The 25130-nt window shown below is 42.1% G+C and overlaps 1 protein-coding gene across 4 annotated transcripts in view; it reads left to right on the forward strand.

The window, feature by feature from the left end:
* MRRF (mitochondrial ribosome recycling factor) overlaps positions 1 to 25130 on the forward strand; it is a 64960-nt gene that overhangs the window by 25623 nt on the left and 14207 nt on the right. For 3 of the 4 annotated variants that reach the window (XM_030919615.1, XM_010355389.2, XM_030919614.1), the window contains one exon: positions 4998 to 5089. The exons of the other annotated variant lie outside the window; for it this stretch is intronic. In XM_030919615.1, the coding sequence (XP_030775475.1) occupies positions 4998 to 5089 (92 nt within the window). The remainder of the gene's footprint in view (positions 1 to 4997; positions 5090 to 25130) is intronic. 4 annotated transcript variants of the gene reach the window in all.

The following is a 25130-nucleotide window of genomic DNA, read 5'->3' on the forward strand; positions in this document are numbered from 1 at the left end:
CACCAAACCCTTTGCATCCTTAGAGCCTTTGCATATCCTTTTCCCATTGCATGGAACACTGTTGCATGACTAATTGCTACTTATATTTTGGATCATGGCTTAAATGTCACTTTCTTAGAGAAGCCTTTCCTGACCTCTCCAATCGGAATTATTCCTCCACACTAGGTTCTCCTAAACAGCACAATTCTTTTTGTTTATTGCACTTATTACTAGTATACATTTGTGTACGCATTTGTCATCTCACTTTTACTAGAGTGTAAACTTGGAATGTAGGAATGTATAATTTGCTCGTGTGTCCAACACCAAACACAATGCCTGGCACATGGAATCATTTGGTAAATTTTCCTTGAATGGATGAATACCTGTTATTAGGTTGATAAAAGGGAGGCCCTCATTCCTGGTGTTACTGAGGAACAGAGAAATTGATGAAAAGGGAGCTGTCAGCTCTTTCTCTTTCTGGTCCCCTCTGAACCACTGAGGCCTCTCCTCCTTGTTCATCTAATCCCATAGGCACTGCGGGCCAATTTAGGGAATAGCCTTCTAATTACACAGCTTGAAGACCTCATCAGGCAGATTGCTTTTTCAGAGCCAGCCACTTCTTTTATTAAATAGCAAATGGCATTCACAGAAGAAGCACCTGATTGGCCACCAGAGCATCTTATGAAGCAGGAGGAGATATTAACTGCTTAATTTTTTCTTAGGAAGTTGGGGTATATCTTCATTTTTCAATTCAGACATCTTTGCCATTTGTTCAAGTTAGAATTCCATGGGTTTTGGAAAAATCCTTACAAGTATATCATTAGACAGGTTCATTTACAGGGACAGAATGAGGAAGTGTGAGTTACATTGTCTTTTGTATTCCTTTATCTCATCTGTTGTACATACTAAGCAAATAGCTCTAACTAAAAATTTCCTTCCTGCAGCTTAGAAGCTGACCATAGAGTACCCAGGTTCATAGCTTTAAAATGCTGAGCTAATCCTCTCTGTGTTTATGTAATTTCTTTCTGTTTCACATACAGTTGGCTTTCTTTCCAGACCCCAGCATTTCCGTGTCATGCTGTAGTGACACGATACAGATTTACATGCATAATCGTTTTGAATGCATTAAAGACAGAAAACTGTGTTGCATTTGTTTAACATGTGTCCTGCTTGATAAATGATACACATAGTTGCTGCCTTCCATAAACTTGCCTGCAGCTAGAGTTAATGATGGGAAAGAAAAGAAGGGAATAAAAACCACAGCATGATTTGAATAAAACAAGGCAAATGAAAAAAATAAAAAATAAAAAAACCACACACAACTCTGCAGGCTCCATTATTGCTCTTGTGGAAGGAAGAAAATGAATGTGTATTGATTGTCTCCTTTGTCGCTAGTCTCTTCCTCATGTTTTGTTCCATGTGATCAGTACAGGTACTCTGCAAAATTAGGCATTATTTATTCATTTTATCGATGAGGAAACTGGGACTCAAAGAAGTAAAATATCTCCACTAGGTTCACACTGTTGTGGCAGAGCCAGGATTTGAACATATCTCTGTTGGACATGAAAAAGCCTATGCTCCTTTCACCATTCATTCATTAATTCAGCACATATTTTTTGAGTCCTTACAAGTGATTGGTTTCTATTTGAGGTGCTGGGAATTCACTGATTATTAAGACAGACTATGTGTCTACTTTCTTAGACTTGACTTTACATTGGGATATGAAGAAAATGGAAGGCCAGTAATTGATATGGCACTAGCAGAGTTGACTCGAAGCCAAATTCTCAAGGACTTTTGTTCACCTGTCTACAAAAGTCCTATTTTTGTTGTTGCTGTTACTTAGCACAGATTAGCTTATAATAACAAAGGCAGATACTACTAATTGATCACATCACTCTTCTCTGCCTGACTCCCAGATGAGATTTCTGATCTTTCTCAATACACTACTCCAAGCAGCCACAACCAGTTAGTTATGTCATCATTTGAGAGCAACCTGTTTGCCCTGTGATACTGTGGAGCATCCTTTCCTTGAAGGGATGACACGTAAGAGATGGAAAGTCTATAGGAACCTGTGCCTCTTAGTCTGAACTAAAGAGTTTTTCAGATGTCATAGGAGAACATGACTAATTCCCTGAGGTTCTGTGTCCTACCATGTCAAAGGAAAAAATATGTACAATTCAGTAGGTTTCTTTGTAAAATGAAACTTTGAATCACGGTTTTTCTGAATATGAAAAGACAACAGAAAAGTTGAAGTATAAAATAAGATTTTGAGCCGTTATATAGATGAGGTAAAGGAAATGAGTTTTTCTAATAGATCTGAACCAAGTCACTAATATATTCAATCAATAAGCTTTTACTGAGCACTTACCATATACCTGGCACTCTAACTTTTACTGGGAAGATGTAAATATTGAGGCATAGTTCCTGCCCAGCTTGGTGTCAGTAGTCAGTGCCCTCGTGCCTATAGGGGAAGGTTGTATGGAAACACTTGGGTCAGCTTGTGAAAGGGAGGTAGTGGTGATGGGGTATTATAGTAATGATTATCAGTCATTCATGAGAAGCTATAGTAGAGGATCGAAAGACTTGAGATTGGATTACCCCTTCATAGTGGAGATTCTCTCTTTTTTGTTAGCTTTAGAAACTGTGTTTTTTTTTGTTTTTTCTTTTTTAAGGAAGATGGCATTTCTTTGGCACAGAAAAATTAATTTTATTTCTTTATTCAGCTTTTATTACCTTGATTATAACCTTTATACTGCAAATGTAATTCCAAATTAAATTTGGCTATTTAAGAAAAAGTCAGGCCAGGCATGGTGGGTCATGCTTATAATGCCAGCACTCTGGGAGGCTGAGGTGGGCAGATTGCTTGAGCTCAGGAGTTTGAGACCAGCTTGGGCAACATGGTGAGACCCCATCTCTATAAAAAATACAAAAACTAGCCAGGTGTGGTGGTGTGGACCTGTAGTCCCAGCTCTTCTTTCTTTTTTCCCTCCCGCAGCTACTTAGGAGGCTGAGGTGGAGGGTCACCTGAGCCTGGGAGGTCAAGGCTGCAGTGAGCCGTGATTATGCCACTGCACTCCAGCCTGAGTGACGGAGTGAGACCCTGTCTCAAAAAAAAAAAAAAAAGAAAAAGAAAAATCACATCCTTAATGTTATAATTATTGAATGCGTTGAACTTGGGATCTAGAAAAAAGTAAAGGCAGAGCAGCATCATTGGATTAAATCCCTATTCAATCTCCTCTTAACTCTGCCAGTAACTGAAAGTTTGATGGATGGGGGTCCTCAAACCATCTCTCTTGGGCTGTCAGGGAAGACCATGTCTACTCTTGGGGGTGTGACCCTATTCTACAAGTTCCTATTCACACAGTGAAGAGACTTGGTTATGTCAGAGATCCCTTCCAGCTCTGATAATCTGTGGCCAGAGGTACTATTTTAAGAATATACTGCCGGGCGCGGTGGCTCACGCCTGTAATCCCGGCACTTTGGGAGGCCAAGGCGGGTGAATCACGAGGTCAGGAGATCGAGACCATCCTGGCTAACATGGTGAAACCCCGTCTCTACTAAAAATACAAAAAAATTAGCCGGGCGTGGTGGTGTGTGCCTGTAGTTCCAGCTACTCGGGGGCTGAGGCAGGAGCATGGCGTGAACCCGGGAAGCGGAGCTTGCAGTGAGCCGAGATCGCGCCACTGCACTCCAGCCTGGGCGACAAAGCGAGACTCCGTCTCAAAAAAAAAAAGAATGTACTATTTTAGGTAGTGGCCACAATATGTTATATAAAAATGAAATGAATGAGTTTTGTGGGCAGAGAACCTAGAAAAGTAAAATAGGTGTGTATCAACCCCCATTCATTTAAATTAGAAAGTCTAGGAGGAGCTCAAGTGCAGGAATTGGCCTTTGAATCCAAGTGATGTGGATTGGCTCTGGTCAAGCCTAAAATTCTTTTGAAAATGTCAGAGGCTTTATTTTCATGAATTCCACATTGTCATGCCAATGAAAGGATCTCTCTTACACACTGCTTTCTTGTTATTCTTTAGGATTGCATACCAGGTGTAGTTATAATGTTGCTTGAGTGTGAGGTGAGGCACTTTGGGAAATGAGTGTGCCAGTGTGCCAGCTGGCCCATTAGTGAGCAAACTTTCAGAGAAGCCCCTGAAGGATGTTGGGCAGGATAGCAGTACCTTAGCTACATGAGGACATCAACTCCACCTTGTTTGGGGGTTTTATGCATTCTTACCTTTGTATAATAAATGTATATAATATGTTTATATAACTGCCCTTGCCTGAGTATTACTATGTGCCAGGCACAGAGCAAGATGCATCGCTCATGTTATTTCACTACCTCTCTGAGGTTTAGGTGCCACATGGTCTCAGATGACAAAATATAGGTACAGAGAGGTCAACCATGTGCCCAGGGTCACATGGTTACCAGAACTGGGATTTGAACTGAGATCTTTCTGACTCCAAAGCCCATGCTTTAAGCTAGTATACCACACTACCTTTGCGGGAGCATATACCAGCAGCGATTCATTGTGCATTACAAAATATGAGTGAGTTTGGTGTGAGTGCAGATGTGAATGAGTTAAATTTATTTACTCATTCCAAATCGGCACTGGTATATTTTGAGTGTAAAATGTCAACTGGATTTTTTTACGTATGAAATCTTTCATCTGTCTTTACACCAATCTTTGCAGAGACCAGCCCCCCTCCCTTGAGGATTTATTGTGGTTTTGATCTGTGTTGCCTCAAACCATTGAAATCTTTTCAAAGAAGCAGAGCTGTTTTCTTTTTATTTTTTCTTCTTTCTTTTTGTTCCTCCTGCAGTACAGTGGTACCAGGAGTGGACATAGTTTGCTATTCAGCTTGATCAAAGCACTCTACACCAATGTAACTTCCTGATCTTACTGGTAACAGAACTAAATGTTTCCATGTTCTGCCAAGATGGGTTGCCAGTTATCGACAGAGGGCTTGCATCTGGTAATAATTATTTACTAATTCTGTTTACCTTTTGATCTGGTTTTCAGTGTACAGCTGCAGCTATCAAGGCTATAAGAGAAAGTGGAATGAATCTGAACCCAGAAGTGGAAGGGACGCTAATTCGGGTGCCCATTCCCCAGTAAGTTTGGCTGAAATTCACATATTTTAGTGAAATGGAGTGGTTGTCCTTAGAAGGAAACCAGCAAACACCCTACTATACCATTAGGCCAATAACATACCTTGCCTGCACCTTTCACCCTGGCAGACATCTTTTGAGATCACTTTACTGATTCAGAAGTACTTATTGAGTGCCTGTTATGTACTAGATGTGAGGTTTGCAACAGTAAGCTTGAGAATTTGTTGTCCTTACATACTTTACATTCTGGTTGGGAAGGTAGGACAAATAAATAAAGTCATTCCAGATAATGAAATGCTATGAGGCAAGAAAAGGCAGTGGGAGCCAATAGAGAGTGACTTGGTAAGGATGATGGTGGCAGGGGCACCTTTAGCCTGAGAAGACTGTTTATGGAGGTAACATTTTTGCTGAGAGCTAAATGATGAGAAAGAACCAGCCTAGGGGAGAGCATTTTGGGCAGAGTGAACAGCGAGCACAAAGGCTGCAAGTCTGAAAAGACCTTGACACTGGTAGTCTCTAACTTATATTCTTTGAAGAGCTATTTTTTTTACATTAGTCCTTGCTAGTTGAAGAATTTTAGGCATGAGAACAGAATATTGTTATATAAATATATAGAACTTAATTTTTTTTTTTTTTTGAGATGGAGTCTCACTCTGTCACACAGGCTGGAGTGCAGTGGCGTGATCTTGGCTTACTGCAAGCTCCACCTCCCAGGTTCACACCATTCTCCTGCCTCAGCCTCCTGAGTAGCTGGTACTACAGGTGCCCGCCAGCACGCCTGGCTAATTTTTTTTAGAACTTAAAAGTTTTAGGTGAATAAAAATAAAATGTTCATTTTTAAATTAAAAAAAGAAGAGAAAATACAAGACCTTGGCCTTTTTGAGAAAGAAAAAAGCCAATGTGTGCGAAATGCAGAGAGAGGGTGGTAGGAGAGGAGGTTGGACTAGTCAGTAGAGGCTGATGGTTTAGTCTTTGTAAGTCCTGGTGAGTGTTTGGGCTTTATTCTCATTGTGATGGGAAGTCAGTGGAGGGATTTAAGCAGGGGAGTGACCTGATCTGGTGTTGACTATGTGAGGGTCTCTCTGGCTGCTGGTTTAACAAGTGGGCTGTAGGGGGACAAAGTGGACACAAGGAGAACAGTCAGGAGGCTCCTGCAGCAGTCCAGGTGAGACACATCTTCTCAGATTCCATAGCAAAATATTTAAATCCCTATTCCTACACAGTGCCTCATATGTAACAAGGCCCAAATAAGTGTTGAATTAACTTGTTCAGTCTTTCAGCAAGTATTTATTAAGCACTAATGACATACCAGATACTTTCTTAGTTGTTGGAATATAGCAGTAAACAAAAGAAAAAACAAAAAGTCCCTGTCTTCCTCGGGCTTCCCTAATAGTTGCATAGGCACAGTAAATAAGTACGTAATGGAATGTCAAATGATAGTAAGGATAATGAAGTAAAAAAAGCAAAGTAAGGGGATAGAGAGATTTGGGGCTTTTATTATGGATAGGGAGGGTCATGAAAAAAGGGACATTTGAACAAAGACCTAATGAACGAAGCTTCCAGATAACTAAAAGGGAAATGGAGTTGAACACTAGTTGAGTGTCTTTTTGTGCCACGCATTATCCTGTATTCCTTTACGTATATTGCCTCATTTGTCTTTAATCCCTGTAAAGTAGGTTTTTTCCTAGGTATGGAAATTTAGGCTCGGAGAGGTAAAGTCATACCTTTGAGGCCACACAGCTTGTGTGGAAGCCACACAACTTGTGCTGCAGCTTGGACCCAAACCCAGTTTTAGATGACTCCAAAGCCTCGTGATGTACCCATACCCATTCAAACAACAAGAATCAATCCCAACACGGGGAGTTCAGAAACTTTGCACACTGAACTTTTTCCTGCCTCATGGCCAGAAAATAGCTGTCTTGTTCCGTTGTACTCTCAGTACTCTGTGAGGCTGAATTAACACTCTGCTTTGAAATCATATGAATTGGGAACAATATAACTTAATGTTTAAGAAGCAGGTAGACCTGGGTTCAAGTCTTCCTGCTTGAACCAGATAGTTCGAGTTTGTTTGGCAAGTTCATTGATTTGCTCAGTGAATGTTCCGAGAATGTATATGTGCCAGGCTCTGTGCTGGGAATGTATAGACGTGATGTATGCCTTTATGGAGCTCACAGGCTGTGTGCCAGGTCCCTTGTTTGTATTGCCTCCAGCTTGCGGAAATTACTAGGACCCACATTTATAGATGAAAAACGTGAAGTTCAGAGAAATTAAGGGACTTTCCTAGATCACCTGACAAGTAAATGGCAGTCAGGATTTGAAGCCTGAGTTTTTCTGTTAACTTTCTCCTGTATTTTCTGTGTAGATAGGTAATTCTGGAAAGTGCTAAAGGTATGCATGGATATTAGAAGCAAGATTTACAAGGGTAATAGGTAGTAGTCAGCGGGTTTGTTTTCTAGTTTTTGCTGTCCTGTTTGTGAAACCTCGGACAGCCACTTAACCTCCCTGAGCCTTGGTTTCCTCACATATCAGATGAAGGGATTGTTCTTAGTGGCCTGCCAGGTCCTTTCTGAAGCTCCAAAATTCTGTGGGGCTATGAATTTGTGCTACTAAATGCTCATTGCTGATTTGGATTCTTCTTAAGGTGACCCAGTTGTGTATCACATTTTTCTTTCAAAGATCTGGTTGACAACATGCATTTCTGCAGCCCCACAGGAGTAAATGATCACTGTTGGTGCATTGTATGTAAGCTTGACAGATCAGTGAGTTTAACTCGAATTTCCAAAGATATGAGGATCTGTTACATTTTTTTTTTACATTATTTTATTTTGGTTAATGGGTGTAATCCAAGAGAAAGTTGATGGACCAAAACCGTCTGTTCCTGCAAACCTCATTTTTTATATACTTTCTTCCCTTTGACAAGGTAGTGGGGTCATGAGGCCCCTTACTGAATTATAACCTTTGGTAGTTTTCCAGATAAAAAAATGAATGATCTGTTCTTTATTATGGAGGCTGTGTCATGTGAGAGGATAAAGGTTGATTTATAAGTAAGAGGATCAAGGTTTTTATTTGGTTTTAGAAGTGACTTCCATATGACTCTGGGCACATTGCCCTAACTGTTTGCTGCCTTCTAGTTCCTTATTTGTAAAATAGGTTAGTGCATAATGATAAGCAGAGATGTGGTGAGGTTAATAGAGAAAATAAATTAAGTGGTATGATTTCCTTAAACTATATAAACATACTTCAGTAAACTTTTAATTTTCTACATGTTATATAATTTTAGGAGAAAAGGAAGGAGGGAGGAAGGGAACTAATAGGTTGAGCACCTACTGTGTGCCAGGAATGGTTAGGTGCCTTACATATTCAGGAAAGCAGAAAAGTATAATGGTTAAATTTTGCGTTTAAATTTTGCGTTGGTGTCACAGAAGCATGAAATTGAGTTCCAGCACTTCCTGCTCTTTAGCTGTGTGACAGTGGCACCTGTCTCTGCCTCTCTGAATCTCAGGTGGCTTGTCTGTGAAATGATAATTTGCAGGACTTGCCACATATGCTTATTGGGAGATTTCAGTGAGATAATGTACATGAAGCTTTTGATGCTTAGTAAGCACTCAATTAATGCTAGCAAATATGCTATTTCCATCATCCTCTTTCACAAATAGGAGCATCTTTCCTTTTTAGGGATGAAGAAAATGAGATTCAGAGAGGTGAGGCATTGGTTCTGGGTCACACAGCTGGTAATTGACAAAGCTGTGAGGAGGAAAACAACACATCAAATCTTAAGTTGGAACTTTGAGGGGTAGGGGAAATAGGAAGCATACATTCTTAGGATCAGTTTCTTTTTTCTTTTTTTTTTTGAGATGGAGTCTCACTCTGTTGCCCAGGCTGGAGTGCAGTGGTGCGATCCTGGCTTACTACAGCCTCCGCCTGCTGGGTTCAAGCATTTCTCCTGCCTCAGCCTCCCAAGTAGCTGCGATTACAGGCGCCCGCCACAATGCCTGGCTAATTTTTGTATTTTTAGTAGAAATGGGGTTTCACCATGTTAGCCAGGCTGGTCTTGAACTTCTGACCTCAAGTGATCCACCCACTTCGGCCACCCAAAGTGCTGGGATTACAGGTGTGAGCCACCGTGCCCAGCCTCTAAGATCAGTTTCTGATGATGAAAATTTGAGTTTAGTTCTAGGAAAATTTGCCTCCTCTGATTCTTCCACTGCCTAATGATAGTCTGTAGGTTTGCTTTTTTGACTTAACTCTGGATACCCAGAACTAAATTTTATTTTCAGCTGAAACAGATCTCACCTATTACCTCACCCTCATTACATTCCTCTGATTCTCATATTCTTATTTAAATGAGTCTACTGAGTATGTGACTCTTAACTATAATCTGCCTCTGATCTTTTGGGGAAGTAGGTAGAAGATAAGTCCTAAATGAGTAACAGGTCAGGCTTGGAGCCTGAGTGGTCCTTATCACCAAGTCCTCTTTTTACAGCCTCTGAGACTCAGCTCTGCGTGGCTGTATGTGAGGTTTTTTTTTTTTTTTAATCATGGCTATCTCCTCAGGTAAATAACTACTGAGTCTTAGGGGCTCTGGATTGTATCTTTTCCCACTGACAATGTGGATAGCTTTTGTTTGCTTCTCTGGCAGTGATTTTTATGTAGATAAGTTAGTCAACTGGATTGGTTTTTTTTGGAACATTCCTGTTAATGGAGATATACTGAAATAGTTTCTTCTATTTTTCCAATTCAGGCAATTACATTTTAGGTACCATTTATCAACCACCTAAACTAGAGGTATAATGCCTGGAAGTGCTGAGCTGAACACTTTACAATTTCTCCCCAAATTCTTATAACATTATGTGGTGAAGAGACTATTTTAGGCTCATTTGACTGATGAGACTCCTGAAGCTCACAGAAGTTGATGCCCAATATCAGAGAGCTAGTAAGTGGCAGGAGTAGGATTAGAATTGGGGTCTTTGTCACTGCCTTTCTTACTGTTCCTGTCTCCTGATAGAAGATTTATCTGGAATATCCATCTTTTCACTCCTTAATCAGGGGCCCTGAAAAGTTTTGATCAGAGGTTCATTTTGTTCAGGCCAGGTTTCTGCCTCCACCTTATTCACATCATCATTATGCCCCTAAACAAATAAACAAATAAGAATACACTCCCTTACTCATTGTTTTACCAAATATCTATGGGAAAACCACACTAAGTAGAATAGTGGTGCTTTGGTTTGAGATTGCTGAGTTCATGCCTGGCTTTAAGTAAATGCTATAAGGAAACTATGAATTCACCCAGGAAACAAAACTACATATGATTGACTCATTCCTTACCAAGGTTGCATCTTTCCTTGATTGTCTTCCAGTTCCTTCATCAGTGTCTCTGTTGGTTTTATTTTAAATAAAATTACATAAAATATTTAATAATGAGGCTAAGCACAGTGACTCATACCTGTAATCCCAGCACTTTGGGAGGCTGAGGCAGGGAGATCACAAGGTGAAAAGTTTGAGACCAACCTGACCAACGTGATGAATCCGCATGTCTACTAAAAATACAAAAATTAGCTGGGCGTGGTAGGGCGCGCCTGTAGTCCCAGCTACTCAGGAGGCTGAGGCAAATCACTTGAACCCGGGAGGTGGAGGTTGCAGTGAGCTGAGATCGTGCCATTGCACTCTACCCTGGGCGACCGAGTGAGACTCCGTCTCAAAAAAAAAAAAGAGAAAATGTCTCTATCCTTTTCTCCTTCGGGAACCACTTTTAGTACCTTGATTTTCTAGATTTTTTCCAATGCAAAGTCAAGCATATGTCTGGTATCTCCATTTTTATGCAAATTAGGATTTCATACATAGTGTCTGTACCTAAAAAAAAAAAGTCTTGTTAGATTCTTCCTTTTTTTTTTTTTTTTTTTTTTTTTTTTTTTTTTCAGATTTGCTCGTTCTGGAGTGATGGCCGATCTCGCTCAGGCAAGCGCCGACTCGGGTTACGCATCTCTGCATCACCTCGGAGTGCTGGGACTACATGCGCCGCCACCTCGCCGGCAGTTTTTTTTTGCATTTATAAGAAGCAGATGGCTCGATTCCTGACCTCGTGATGTCTGGCCCCCAAAGGCTGGGATACGCTTGAGCCCGCGCCCGGCCTTTCCTCTTTTTCTAAAGGTGTACTGTTGGCATTTTACACTTAACATTAACCAGTTCCCAAATGTCAAGTATCTTAGTTTAAACTTTTTCTCTTTTACTATTTCTGAATGATTTTCTAAGGCCTACTTCCTGTTCTTCTGCTGGGAGTGGGAAGTGGTGGCGTGGGGACTGTGCTTGGGAAAGAGGTGAATGCAGAATGTGGGGGATGCTGTGGCTGTTGCCCTTGATTGAGTGCTTGTTTGCAACATCACTGCATAGTACTGTGCTTCTTAGAGACATGGACATTTCAGGGCCAGAAAACCATCTGCAACACACCCAAGTGACCCCTCTGTTGGTACTTAGACCCAAACTTGATGTGGCTCTTTTAGGAAACCCGATTGGTATTTTAATGCCTTCCATGGCTCACTGTAGGGCAATAATAATATTAAGGAAAGTGACTATTTACTGAGTGCATACTGTATTCTAGGCTCTATACTCTATTATTGAACTCATTCTGTTCCCTATTTTTTTTTTTTTTTTTTTGAGACGGAGTCTTGCTCTGTCGCCCGGGCTGGAGTGCTGTGGCCGGATCTCGGCTCACTGCAAGCTCCGCCTCCCGGGTTCACGCCATTCTCCTGCCTCAGCCTCCCGAGTAGCTGGGACTACAGGCGCCAGCCACCTCGCCCGGCTAGCTTTTCGTATTTTTTAGTAGAGACGGGGTTTCACCGTGTTAGCCAGGATGGTCTCAAACTCCTCACCTCGTGATCCGCCCGTCTCGGCCTCCCAAAGTGCTGGGATTACAGGCTTGAGCCACCGCGCCCGGCCCTGTTCCCTATTTTTTATGCATGAGCGAAGTCAGCCTGAGTTGTTAGATAACTTGCTTGGGTTCATTTAGCTAGTAAAGGTAGAGTTGAGCGAGATTCAAACTTGGGTTTGTTTTACTTGTAAGTCTGTATTCTTACATCCGTGGACTTCTGAGAGTACTTTCTGTTTTTATTTTGCGTTTGCTTCTTCGTTTTTGTAGCAAAGGATAGCAATTGATGTTTTTAAATTTTTTTTTTTTTTTTTTTTTTTGAGACGGAGTCTGGCTCTGTCGCCCAGGCTGGAGTGCAGTGGCCGGATCTCAGCTCACTGCAAGCTCCACCTCCCGGGTTCCCGCCATTCTCCTGCCTCAGCCTCCCGAGTAGCTGGGACTACAGGTGCCCGCCACCTCGCCCGGCTAGTTTTTTGTATTTTTTAGTAGAGACGGGGTTTCACCATATTAGCCAGGATGGTCTCGATCTCCTGACCTCGTGATCCGCCCATCTCGGCCTCCCAAAGTGCTGGGATTACAGGCTTGAGCCACCGCGCCCGGCCTGTTTTTAAATTTAATTATATAATAACCCAAACTATGTGGAACATAATTTACAAAACTCACATCAGGATGCCTAATCTCACAGTGAACTTGTCTGCACTTTTTGGTTCAAGGGGCAGTCTGGGATATAGTGTATTTATTTAGTTTTATTCAACTTTATCAAAGTATAACTTGCATACAATAAAATGAATCCATTTCAAGTATATGTGATGGCTTTTGACAGATATATATGTCCCTGTAACTACTACCCCAATCAACATATAGAGCAGTTCAGTCACCCCAAAAAGTTATCCTCTGCCCCTTTGCATGTCAGTCTTCAATCCTCTTCCTCTGGTCCCAGATAACCACTTGTCTGCTTTTATGAAGAGTTTTTATGCTGAAATGTAAAACTTGTAGGACATTCATAAATTTATTCAACAGACATTTATTGAGTAACTATTATATGCCAAGTATAGTGTTAGACACTGATGATAAAGTAGTTGAATAAGCCAGACAAAGCCTTTGTCCTTAATGGAGCATCTACTGGGAAAATGGTTAACAACACACACATATAGTTTGTGTGTGTTGGATGGTCATATTTTTCTCTCTGTAGAGAAAAATAAGGCAGTAAAAGGTAATAAAGGATGCTGTGAAGGTGGGGATGGTGGTGGTTCAATATTAAGTAGATGTTCATGAAGTGTTCAGAGGAAGGTGATACTTGCAGAGAATTGAAGGATGTACAAGAACAAACCATGCCTGTATCCAGCACTGAGGCAGAAGAAGCAGAAAGTGCAAAGTCCCTGAGGTAGGAGTCTACCTGGGATGTTCAAGGAACAGCAAGAGGGCTCATGTGCCTGTAGCAGAGTGAGTGAGGAAAGAGAAATAGAAGATGAGGGCCAGGTGCAGTGGCTCACACCCTGTAATCCCAGCACTTTGAGAGGCCGAGGCGGCCGGATTACTGGAGGTCAAGAGTTTGAGACCAGCCTGGCCAACATGGTGAAACCCTGTCTCTACAAAAAATACAAAAATTACCCAGCCGTGGTGGCACGCACCTGTAATCCCAGCTACTCAGAAGGCTGGGATTTTTAGTAGAGATGAGGTTTCACCATGTTGGCCAGACTGGTCTCAAATTCCTGACCTCAAGTGATCCGCCCACTTCAGCCTCCCAAAGTGCTGGGATTACAGACATGAGCCACTACACCTGGCGGAAGAGAAGATTTTGTCCATATTTATTTTCAGGTGCTACTGAACATCTAATTGGAGAGGTCAAGTAGGCTGTTAGATATATGGACCTGTAGTTCAGAGGACAGGTGTGGGCTACAGAGATAAATTTGGGAATCATGAACTTGTAAAGGAGGCCACGAAATTAGATGAGATTACTTTAGAGAGTAAATGTAGGTAAATGAAAAGAAGAGGTTTGGGGACTAAGCCTTGGACACTTCACCTCAAGGTTTGGGGGTCAGAGAGATGAGGAGGAACCAGCAAAGAAGACTGAGAACAGGTGTCCAGTGAGGTAGGAGGAGAACTAGGAAAGTGTAGGGTCCTGGAAACCAAGTGAAGAAAGTATCTCAAAGAGGGGAGGGAGTGATGGGGTCACAGAAGGTAAGATCTGAGATTGTTGGACTTAGCAACATAATTTATTGATCAATTAATCTGTCTCTGTGATTAGACAGAGATTGATGGGCTTTGGGGTTAGACAGACCTGGGTTCAAATCCCTGTTCTGTCACTGTGGGTATGTCAGTTTGGGTCCTCTGAGAAGCAGATGCCAGGATGGAATTAGATGTGCAGGAAACGTCTGTGAAAGACAAAGGGGAGAGGGAGCAGGAGTAGACCTAGTGCAGGAGTGATACTGGTGGAGAAGGGGAAGGAAGAGGGTTGTGGGGAGGGAGACTCACACTGCAGTGCAGCCAGGCTGATGGGGCATTCCTGAGCAAAGATTGCCCCTACAGCAGCCCCATTTAGGCATAAGAACCTGGCTGTAGTACCTCTGCCATGCATGGTCATTGACTGGGAGAAGCACAGTGGATGTGGCCTTGATGTGATCTCAGCAGGAATGTCACAGTGGATCTGAAGGTGTGGGGCCTGGAAGTTGTCAGGCATCTGTGCCCCTCACAGCAGGTTCTCCTGGAGGGTGATCTGAGCAGCATACCTTCATGCCCACTGCAGTGAACTTGGGCAAGTTGCTCAATTTTTTGAAGCTTCAGTCTCATCTGTAAAATGGGAATGGTATCTATGGTTTTGAAGAGTAATAGGATGTTATATATGAAGCTCATAGTGTGAGGCCTGGCATATCATAGGTACTTAAATTTTAATTCCTTTATCTTAGAGTATTTGTTATTATCTAATCCTCCTGGTTAAGGAGTTCTTGGAAATGTCCTTTTCCTGATTTTTTGGGAGTAAAACCAATAAGTAGTATTTTATTTCTGTTTGCTGATTTCTCTTTTAGTCCTTAATGCCCTTCTTTCTTCTCTTCCTCACTAACCACCTTCCTGAAGCCCCATGTTCTTTTTTTCCCCTGTCTTTTCCTCCATTTTTACCGACAGGAGGAGTTGAGTCATTATGTTGGAAGTATCTTGGAATTTAAGTTGCTCGGACATACTGTAGTTTGATTGTTAATAAGCACTTGGTTTGTTCTTTGAATATGAGTTATGTGTGAGCAAGACCTCCTGGAAGGTATATCCCAAATAAGAAAATCTAGTGACTAGTCCTGCTTATGGCATGAGAATTTCTTTACGTTCCTGATAAAGGCAAGAAGCCTTGACTCTCCTTGGCACTCTCAGCCCACTGAACTGCTTCCTAAAGCTTCAAGATCATCAGATAATTGCCATTATCATTTTCCTCTGGGCATTGTTGGGGATGATAAACTTTATGGCTAGACTAGGCTCTTTCCCCCAGACTTTGTTCCAAGTTGATAGGAAGGAGAATGCCACTGAGACCAGGGAGTGTGCTGGATAACAGTAAAAAAGCCCTGAGTTATAGTTCCTTAGCCTAAATTCTTTCTCAGGTGTTTATTCCCCCCGCCCCTCATATGCTGATGTGCAGTTTCTCACGAATGATGACCCAGTTTTTCCAGGGAGATCAAGCTGGGTGAGGCAGGGCAGGATGGTCCCTAGGTGGAGGTAAATGCAGAGGGGAAGCTGTGTAGCTAGGGAGAGGTGCAGTTGACAGCTGCAGGAGGCAAGGTGACAGTCACTAAAACTCTAAAAAGAAAACCAGGAGAAAGAGCTTTGTGCTTTTAGGATACTTGTTTCAACTCTCTGATCCTTGGTTTCCTCACTTGAAAATGGGATCATAGAATATTTACTTTTGTGAAGATTTGTTGGGAGAAACTCCTGTGAAGGATAGAGGGGAGAAGAGAACAGGAGTAGACAGGGAGAACCTTTAGACAGCAGTATAGGTTTGACACCAGTGAAAAAAGGAAAGAAATTCAATAAATGAGAGTTAATATTATTTTTTAAATTGTCATGATCAGGTTAGCCACTGTTACTGAGTATTCTATGACTTTTCTGCATGGTGATTTTTTTTTTTTTTTCTTTTTGAGATGCAGTCTCTGTCTGTTGCCCAGGCTAGAGTGCAGTGGCATGATCTCGTCTCACTGCAGCCTCCGTCTCCCAGGTTCAAGCGATCCTCTTGCCTCAGCCTCCTGAGTAGCTGGGACTACAGACATGCGCCACCTCGCCCGGCTAATTTTTTTTTGTATTTTTAGTAGAGACGTGGTTTCGCCATGTTGCCCAGGCTGCCCTTGATCTCCTGGCCTCATGTGATCCACCAGCTTCGGCCTCCCAAAATGTTGGGATTATAGGCATAAGACTACGCCTGGCCTGCATGGTGATTATTAACTATTGTGGGGGAGTATTGTCTGTCTCTACTGCTGTGAGGCGTGCTGCCTGTCATCAGGCTTTCTACCTAGGATACAAGTATTGTTCAATGGTGAGAACTAGATAGGCATATGGCATTTTTGTCACCTTCATTGAAATATAATTCACCCATTGAAAGTGTACAACTCAATGGTTTTTAGTAGTATATATTCATAGAGGTGTGCAGCCAGTTGTAACCACAATCAATTTTAGGAAATTTTCATCATCACTCCAAAAAGACGCTCTACCCATCAGCAGGCACTCCTTACTTTCCCCCCAGAACCTTCTCCTAGGGATTGCTCTGGGCTATTAATAATCCACTTTTCTATCTCTGTGGGTTTCCTAGTTCTAAACATTTTATGTAAACGAAGTCACACAATATGTGGTCTTTTGTGACTGGCTTCTTTCTATTTGCATAATGTTTTCAAGGTTCTTCCACGTGTCAGTACTTCATTCTTTTTTATTGCCAAATAGTATTCTATTGTATGGCTATACCACATTTTATATATCAGTTCCTCAGTTGATGGACATTTGAGTTTTCTCTACTTTGGGGCTGTTAAATGAATACCACTGCTATGGACATTTGTGTGAACATGCTTTTAATTCTCTTGGATATAAACCTAGGAGTGGTTTATGACCAGTTAATTGCTGGGTCATATGGTAACTCCATGTTTAACTTTTTGAGGAACTTCCAAACTTTTCCATAAGGACTGCACATTTTAAATTCCCACCAGCAATATACGAGGATTTCAGTTTCTCCATTCCTTTGCCAACACTTGTTGTGATTATCATCCTAGATGCTGTGGAGTGGTATCTTATTATGGTTTTGATTTGCATTTTCCTGATGACTGATGGTGCTAAGCATCTTTTCATGTGCTTTTGGCCATTTGTATATCTTCTTTAGAAAAATGTCTATTCAAGTCCTTTGCCCATTTTATAATTGGATTGTTTGTTCTTATGTTACAAGATTTCTTTATATATTCTGGATATTAGACTCCTATCAGATATATGACTTTCATCTTTTTTAATTGCAAAAATAACATACATTTATCACAAAAATTCAAATCCTACAGAAGTATAATGAAAAGTTCATTTATTGTTCCCCATTTGTTCTTCCCAGAAGTAACCATTGTTAGTGTATCCTTCCAGATTTCAAAGGATGAATATGCGAATATGCAAACGTAAATATATATATATATATTTAGTTTACGTAAGTGGGATGAAATGTCTACAATACCACAACTTGCTTTTTTCCCTGCTTTGACTTAATATCTTGTATACTTTTTAATTTTTTTTTGAGACAGGCTCTTTGCCACCCAGGCTCGAGTACAGTGGCACAGTCACAATCAGTGGCCCTGACCTCCTGGGCTCAAGCGATCCTCCCACTCAGCCTCCTGAGTAGCTGGGACTACAGGCACAAGCCACCAAGTCTGGCTAATTTTTAAATTTTTTGTAGAGATGAGGTCCCACAGTGTATCCCAGGCTCCTCTTGAGCCCCTGGTCTCAAGCAATCCTCACCTCGGCCTCCGAAAGTTGTGTACGTATTTTCATGGTGATCGCATTGCTGCCCAGAAATGCCCTTTTGAGATGGATGTAATACAGAGGAGGAAACTAGGGATCAGAAAGTTTAAGTAACTTGCTCATGGTCACAGATTAGTAAGTGAAGGAGCTGTTATTTCGAACTTTAATCTGTCTGTTTCCAAAGCCCGGGCTGTTACCATGTTATCACATTTGCTCCTTGGGCTGCCGACGTGAAACCTACTTCCCTTCAGTTCTGTGGCCTGCCTGTGCTAGCTGCTATATTGCCTTGTGGATCTTGTTACAGAGTAGTGTCTATAGTTTGCACATTCCAGGAAATACTGGTAATACCCTTTTCTACATAACACACACACACACACACACACACACACACACACACCCCTTTAGGGATATTGAAGGAAAAAAACCCTCAAAGATGAATGCCTCATGACCTGACTTGGGCTGGGGCAGCCACAAACTGCGTTTGAGCAACTGCAGCTGCTGCTCTAGCCTTTTTATTCCCACTGCCTGCTTGCCATTGCTGCGTTTGCAGGGCCATTCATTCTCCTGGTTTGTTCCAGTACACTGTTTCCTTCTACTTTCCAGGCCTGGGTAAGCCTTCATGCAGTTTTTGAACACCTGTCTTGTGTTCAGTGTTGCTTCCCACCTGGCCTGTGGCTTTTTAGGAGTGCATCTTGCTATTGCAGGTCCCAAGTGTGTGGAATGGGGCTCCTTCCCAGCGTAGATGTACCAATTGAAGCACACAAGGACGTTCAGTCAAGAATCAAAAGTGGAGAATAGGCTGAAGAGCAAGTTGCCACCAACACTTACGCAAAAATTGCAAACAAAAGGACAGGTTTCTCTTGTCCCTGCCCGTCCTCTCTTCTCCATGCCTTGTATCATGCACCTATTTATGGTACCTAGCAGTTGACTACCATAGATCAGATCACTATTCCTCCATAAATTCCCTCTCTTCTTTCTCCCCATTACTCTTGGACGTGTCGGGGAGTAGCATGAACTATATATCTAAGCCGGTCTTAATGTGAGAGTAGTACTATTATTACCACCACTGGTAAGAATAGTTGCTAGATTTGTCTAGCACCAACAAGAGAGGAAACAGAGCAGAAGGCCTGGAATTCAGGAGTCAGGCTATACTGGGCTCAAACCCCATGTCTGCCAAGAACTTTTTGTGTGACCTTGAACAGGTTACTTGATCTGTCTGAACCCCCACTTCCCACTCCCCCTCCCCACCCAGACGGGGTCGGTCTTTGTTACCCAGGCTGGGGTGCGGTGGCATGATCATAGCTCACTGCCACCTCAAATTCCTGAGCTCAAGGATCTTCTGGTCTCAGCCTTCCAAGTAGCTGAGAATACAGGCATGCCCCGCCATGCCCAGCTAATTAAAAAAAAAAAAAAAAAAAAAAAAAAAAAATTTGTAGCTGGGCACTGTCTCATGCCTATAATCCCAGCATCTTGGGATGCTAAGGCAGGTAGATCACCAGAGGTCAGGAGTTCGAGACCAGCCTGGCCAACATGGTGAAACCCCATCTCTACTAAAAATGCAAAAATTAGCCTTATATGGTAGCACGTGCCTGTAGTCCCAGCTACTCAGAAGGCTGAGGCAGGAGAATCGCTTGAACCTGGGAGGCGGAGGTTGCAGTGAGCCGAGATTATGCCACGGTACCCCAGCCTGGGAGACAGAGCAAGACTCGATCTCAAACAAAACAAAACAAAACTGTAGAGATGGGGTCTCACCATGTTGCCCAGTCTGTCCACTTTCTAATCTGTAAAACCCAGGTACTCATGCCACTAATGTCACAGGAATGTTATGAAGATTTACTAAGCTAATACATGGAGAATGCATCAGCTCAGAACTTGACACAGGGAAATGGCTCTGCAACAGTTATCGTTATTATTAGTATTGAAGGGGAGCAGATGACATTGGGGTCAGGTGGCTGGGCAAATGTAAGTGGGCCTTACCATGATAACAATGTGGTCTCTCCTTATCTCCTTCTCTTGCTTTATTTTCTTCATACACTTTGTGTCATTTTATCTGCTTAATTGTTTACTGTGTCTGTCTCGCTTTCACTAGAATGTGAGTGCTTTGAGTGCTTTGTCAGTTTTGTTCATTGCTGTATTCCTAGGCCCTCAAACAGAGCCTAGCATGTAGTAAGTATGCAATAATGTAATCATTGTTTCTGGAACACTGTGCCAACTGTTGTTCCAGGTGCCATTTATGTATTAGCTAATATACTTGTAACATCCTTTTGAGATCAGTATGTTATCTCTGTCTTACAGATGAAGTAACTAAGTCACAGAGGAATGGGATTTTTTGTGCCCAGTGTCACACAGTTAATAAGTGAAAGAACAGGCTATCTTTCTCCAGAGCCTGGACTTGTAGCCACTATGCTGTGTTCTCCCCTAGTAGGAAACATTACAATTACTTTTATTAATAATATTATTGAGAACTTAAAATAGTTTATTACCTATATATGCAAAGTCATTTAGCTATCTTTTCTCATTTGCTCATAACACTGGAAAAATCCTGTACGGCCTCCCTCATCCCTCTGCACTTGATGGTTGAGGAAATAACAGATAATGTTTACTGAGTACATCCCATGTACCAGCACATTTATTAACTTGTTTAATTCTCACAATAATTAAGTTGTTGTAAGAGGGACTGAATGGGAACAGAAGAGAACAGTTAAGTAAATAGTATTATACACATTTGACAGATGGAAAAACTGATGCAGAGGTAAAATAACTTGCCCAGGGCCACAAAGCTGAAAACTGATAGATCTGGACCTCAAGCCCCAACAGTCTGACTTCAGAGACTGTTCTCTTACGTGCTTCACCTGACAACTTTGCATTCAGAGAGGAAAAATTAAAGTCCACAGGTACTCAACTTATAAGTGGCAGAGCTGGATTTGGAAATCAGGTTTGCTTTGACCACCAAACTTGTGCTTTTTTGCATGTATGATAGAGCTGAGGCAAGAGTTATGTCCACTTACCCCAAAACTGGGGCTTCCATCCTTCTGTGGCGACAGGGAAAGAGAAGACAAGTGACTTAAGACCACTCAGCTGGGAATGTGGAGCTGTGACCCCTGACCGCAACCTCCTTTCTCATTCAGTCAGGCTGGACTGGGCTGTGTTTCGGGGGTATGTCTGGTTTAACCAGGCATCAGTCACAGAATAGTCCTTTGAAAGCAGGTGCCCAGTTGTGTCCCCAGAGAGAACTAAAATTACTACTGGTGTTAGAAGTCCTTCCAAAATGTATGATTTCCTTGGGCTAAAAGGACACCTACAGAAGAACTAATGTCTTTATGATGCATTAATGTATGTAAAACAGGCTAGTGGGATGAGGCGAGGGTGGTGTCCTTAGAAGCATAGGAAATCTGGCTGGGCTACACAAACAAAAACATTTCCTTCAGGACCGGCAGCCCCAAGGCATGGGGCAGCTCCCACTAGCAAACAGTGAAGCAGGCACATGGTGCTGCTGATTTCAGGCCCATGCTCCCGTAGAGGGAGTCCCGTAAGCCCAGGGAAGAGGTGGCAAGGTTTCTGTCAGTGGCAGTGTCAGGAATGTATCTTGATATGCCATTCGTTGAAAGTGCAGCTTCCTTCTCCCTTAGCCTGCTCCCTACAGCTGCTGGAGCAGAATTCATGTCCCCCGCTTTCCCCGTTGCCTACTGCTCTCCTCTGTTCCCGTTCTGTTTCTCTGTGCTCACTATCCCCTCAGTTGCCTAAGCTCCAAGTGGCAAAGTCTTTTGTGACCATTTTCTCTCTCACTGCTCACATCCTATTCTCCCCAAGTCCTAGAGATTCTGTAGTAAGAATAATAACTCAGCTGTCCTTTGTTGAGCATTTACAGTGCATACGTATTGATAGCACGCCAAGTACTTGCCCCCCATTATTTCATTTAATCCTTGCTTCCACCCTCTGTAATATTCTTTTTTTTTTTCTTTTTTCTTTTTATTTTTTATTACACTTTAAGTTCTAGGGTACATGTGCATAACGTGCAGGTTTGTTACATATGTATACTTGTGCCATGTTGGTGTGCTGCACCCATCAACTCGTCACCCTCTGTAATATTCTTACTCCCATTTTGTATAGGAGAAAACTGAGTTTGGAGAGGTTGAATAGCATACTCAAAGTTCTGAAGCTAACAAGTAGCAGAGCTGGAATTTCAGCCTAGGTCTTTTTGGCCCTAAACCATGTCCTTTCTACATTTTAAAGCCCCCTTTAAGTGTCCAAAGAGCCTTCTGAAGTTGCGAGTCTGTTGCTTTACAACTTTTTTGCTGTCATTACCTGAGCTGAGCGTGACTTCCTCTGATACACACCTGGTGTATAGCTTTGTACATGTGTCACATTCTCATTGAAACAATAGGAAGTATCATTTCAGTCAGTGGGATTCTCTGTTGTGTGAGTTAGCAGTGGGGCATGCCCTCTGCTTATTGTTCATAGGAACATGCTCAAGGAATTTTTCAGGAAGGCCCCCATCCAGGATGTTACTGGAAGATCTGCCTGGTGGAGCTTGTACAAACAAAGTATGACCCTGCCAGCTCGGCCAAAACCCCTGCCTTGTGCTAGAGGCTCTCTGACCCTAGCGGAAAAGGCTTCCTCACCCAGCCAAGAAACTGCAAAAGGGTGGATCCTGAGCTCCCCGTCTACCTACCTAGAGGCTCCTGGTCAGACTCTTGCCATGTATTTAGATCTGGTTTGTATATTGCTGTCTACACAAACTAAAAATCTGATCAAGTTTCTTCTTATTTTAATGTAAAATATACATTTTAAAAATGTACTGCTTTAGTCTTTTTTTTCTTTTTCTTTTTCTTTTTCTTTTTCTTTTCATTTCTGTTTCCAAATGAGAAAAAGCCAGGCCGGATGCGGTGGCTGACGCCTGTAATCCCAGCACTTTGGGAGACCGAGGCAGGCGGATCACTTAAGATCAGGAGTTTGTGACTAGCCTGGCTAACATGGTGAAACCCCGTCTCTACTAAAAATACAAAAATTATCCAGGCATGGTGGCTTGTGACTAATTCCAGCTACTCACGAGACTGAGGCAGGAGAATCACTTGAACCCAGGAAGTGGAGGTTGCAGTGAGCCGAGATCGCACCACTGCACTCCAGCCTGGGTGACAGAGCAAGACTCCAGCTCCAGAAAAAAAAAAAAAAGATGGGGTCATGCTGTCTCATCCAGGCTAAAGTGCAGTGGCATAATCATGGCTCACTGCAGCCTCAGACTCCTGGGCTCAAGTGATCCTTTTGCCTTAGCCTCCCAAGTAGCTGAGACTTCAGGCACATATGATGATGCGTGGCTAATTTTGTTGTGTGTTGTAGGGATGGGGTCTTGCTAAGTTGTCCAGGCTTGTATTTTAGTCATTTTTTAAGTGTACAGTTCAGTGGCATTAAGTGTATTAACATTGTTGTATAAACAATCTCTAGGATGCTCTTCATCCTGCAAAGCTCTTTACCTATTAAACAACTTCCCACTTCCCTCTTCCCCCAGCCCCTGGTAACCACTATTCTACTTTCCGTCTCTATGAATTTGACAACTCTTAAGAACTTCATGTAAGTGGAATCATACAATATGTGTCTCTGTGAGTCTGGCATATTTCACTTAGCATAATGTTTTTTATGCTAAGTGTTTTTTATGCTAAGGTTCATCCATGTGATAACACATATCACATTCTCATTTCTTTTTAAGGCTGAATAACATTATATGCTTATACCATATTTTGTTGAGCTGTCAGTGGATCTACTAAGACCCACTGTGACATTGAAGGGCTTACAAAGCCTTTCACTTGCTGGCCTCTCCAGCCTTCTCTTTTGGGATAGTCTTTGCCTTCTTCTTTCAATACTATCACTTTTTTTCATCCTATAAGAGCTATATTCTTTACACATGCCATTCCCTCTGGTGAGAATGATCTTTCACTATCCCCCCAACTCTTATGCAACTTAAATATCACTTAGCCTCAGTATCTCCACATTTAGTTCCTGGGGTCCCACAAAGAAAGGTTGGTCAGACTCCTTTCCCCACTTAATTATTTTTATAGAACTCTATATGACTTTATGGTGCATATTACCACTGTAATTTGTTCATTAATTTGTATGTGTTTGTGTAATGACTGCCTTCCTTGCCAGATGGTAAACGCCTGTGTATTTAATGCTATCTCCCTTTTTTCTGTCATAATGAGTAACTTACAGTAGGTGCCTAGTAAGTAGTTGTTGAATGAAGCTATAGATTGAATTAATGAATATTGAAAAGAAAAAATTTCAGGGCTACATTCTGAGAGCATTTGGATTTTAAAATGTCTGTGAGATGTTAAATTACCAGTGAGATCTCAAAAAGTCATCTTGTCAGAGCATAGATCTTTGCTCTGTCATTTCTCTGTTGACTAAAAACTTTCATGAATAGATTCTTCATTATTTGAAGATGCTTCACGGCTTCCAAAACTGTAACCAACCACAACAGAGACAGTTTACATTTCCTGAGTGTTTATTCTCTATCAGGCTTTGTACAGGATGCTTTCCATGTATTACCTCATCTAAATCTCACAATAACTCTGAAAGGGAGGTTCTGTTTCATTTGTTTGTTTTTGATTTCTGTTTCCAAATGAGAAGATCAAGGCTCAGAGAGTTTAAATAGCTTGCATAGGGTCACTCAGCCTGTAAGTGTCAGGTCCAGAAGTGGAGGCGGAGCTGAGTTTTGTGGCCTGGGATAGAGCCCACCCCTCCTCCTCTTCAACTGAAGTAGTCTCTTTTTATCTGCTTTACAAATGGGGTCTCTGCCTCAGTTTTCTTTGGAGCCAAGGTTTGTGGCTAAAGAAGAATTTGAAAACTCCAGGCCTGTAGAATATATTTGACTGGGATGTACCCTTTTCAACTTCATGCTGTCCCTCCGCTACATCTCCCACTGTGCTTCCCAAAATGCACTTTGCTTTCTTCTGCAGCTAACAAGTTACTGTGCATCCATAAGGCAGGTTCCAGATCTCAAGATAGAAGTGTTGTGTTTTCTGTATGCTCCTCCCACAGGAGATCCATCCTTCCATCCTAGCAGCAGTCATCCTCTTTCTAAGTAGTGGCTGACAAGTTTGTCTCCACCACTAGTCTGAGCCTCTGGAAAAGATGGGCCAGGTCTGCCTCTTCTGAAGCTCCTTGGTCTGGCCCAAGATCTGGCACAGAGCATAGGAGGCTCAGCCAGTGCTTGATGAGTGAATGCATATC

This window comes from Rhinopithecus roxellana, chromosome 16 (assembly GCF_007565055.1).
Source record: "Rhinopithecus roxellana isolate Shanxi Qingling chromosome 16, ASM756505v1, whole genome shotgun sequence".
Taxonomy (NCBI): Eukaryota; Metazoa; Chordata; class Mammalia; order Primates; family Cercopithecidae; genus Rhinopithecus; species Rhinopithecus roxellana.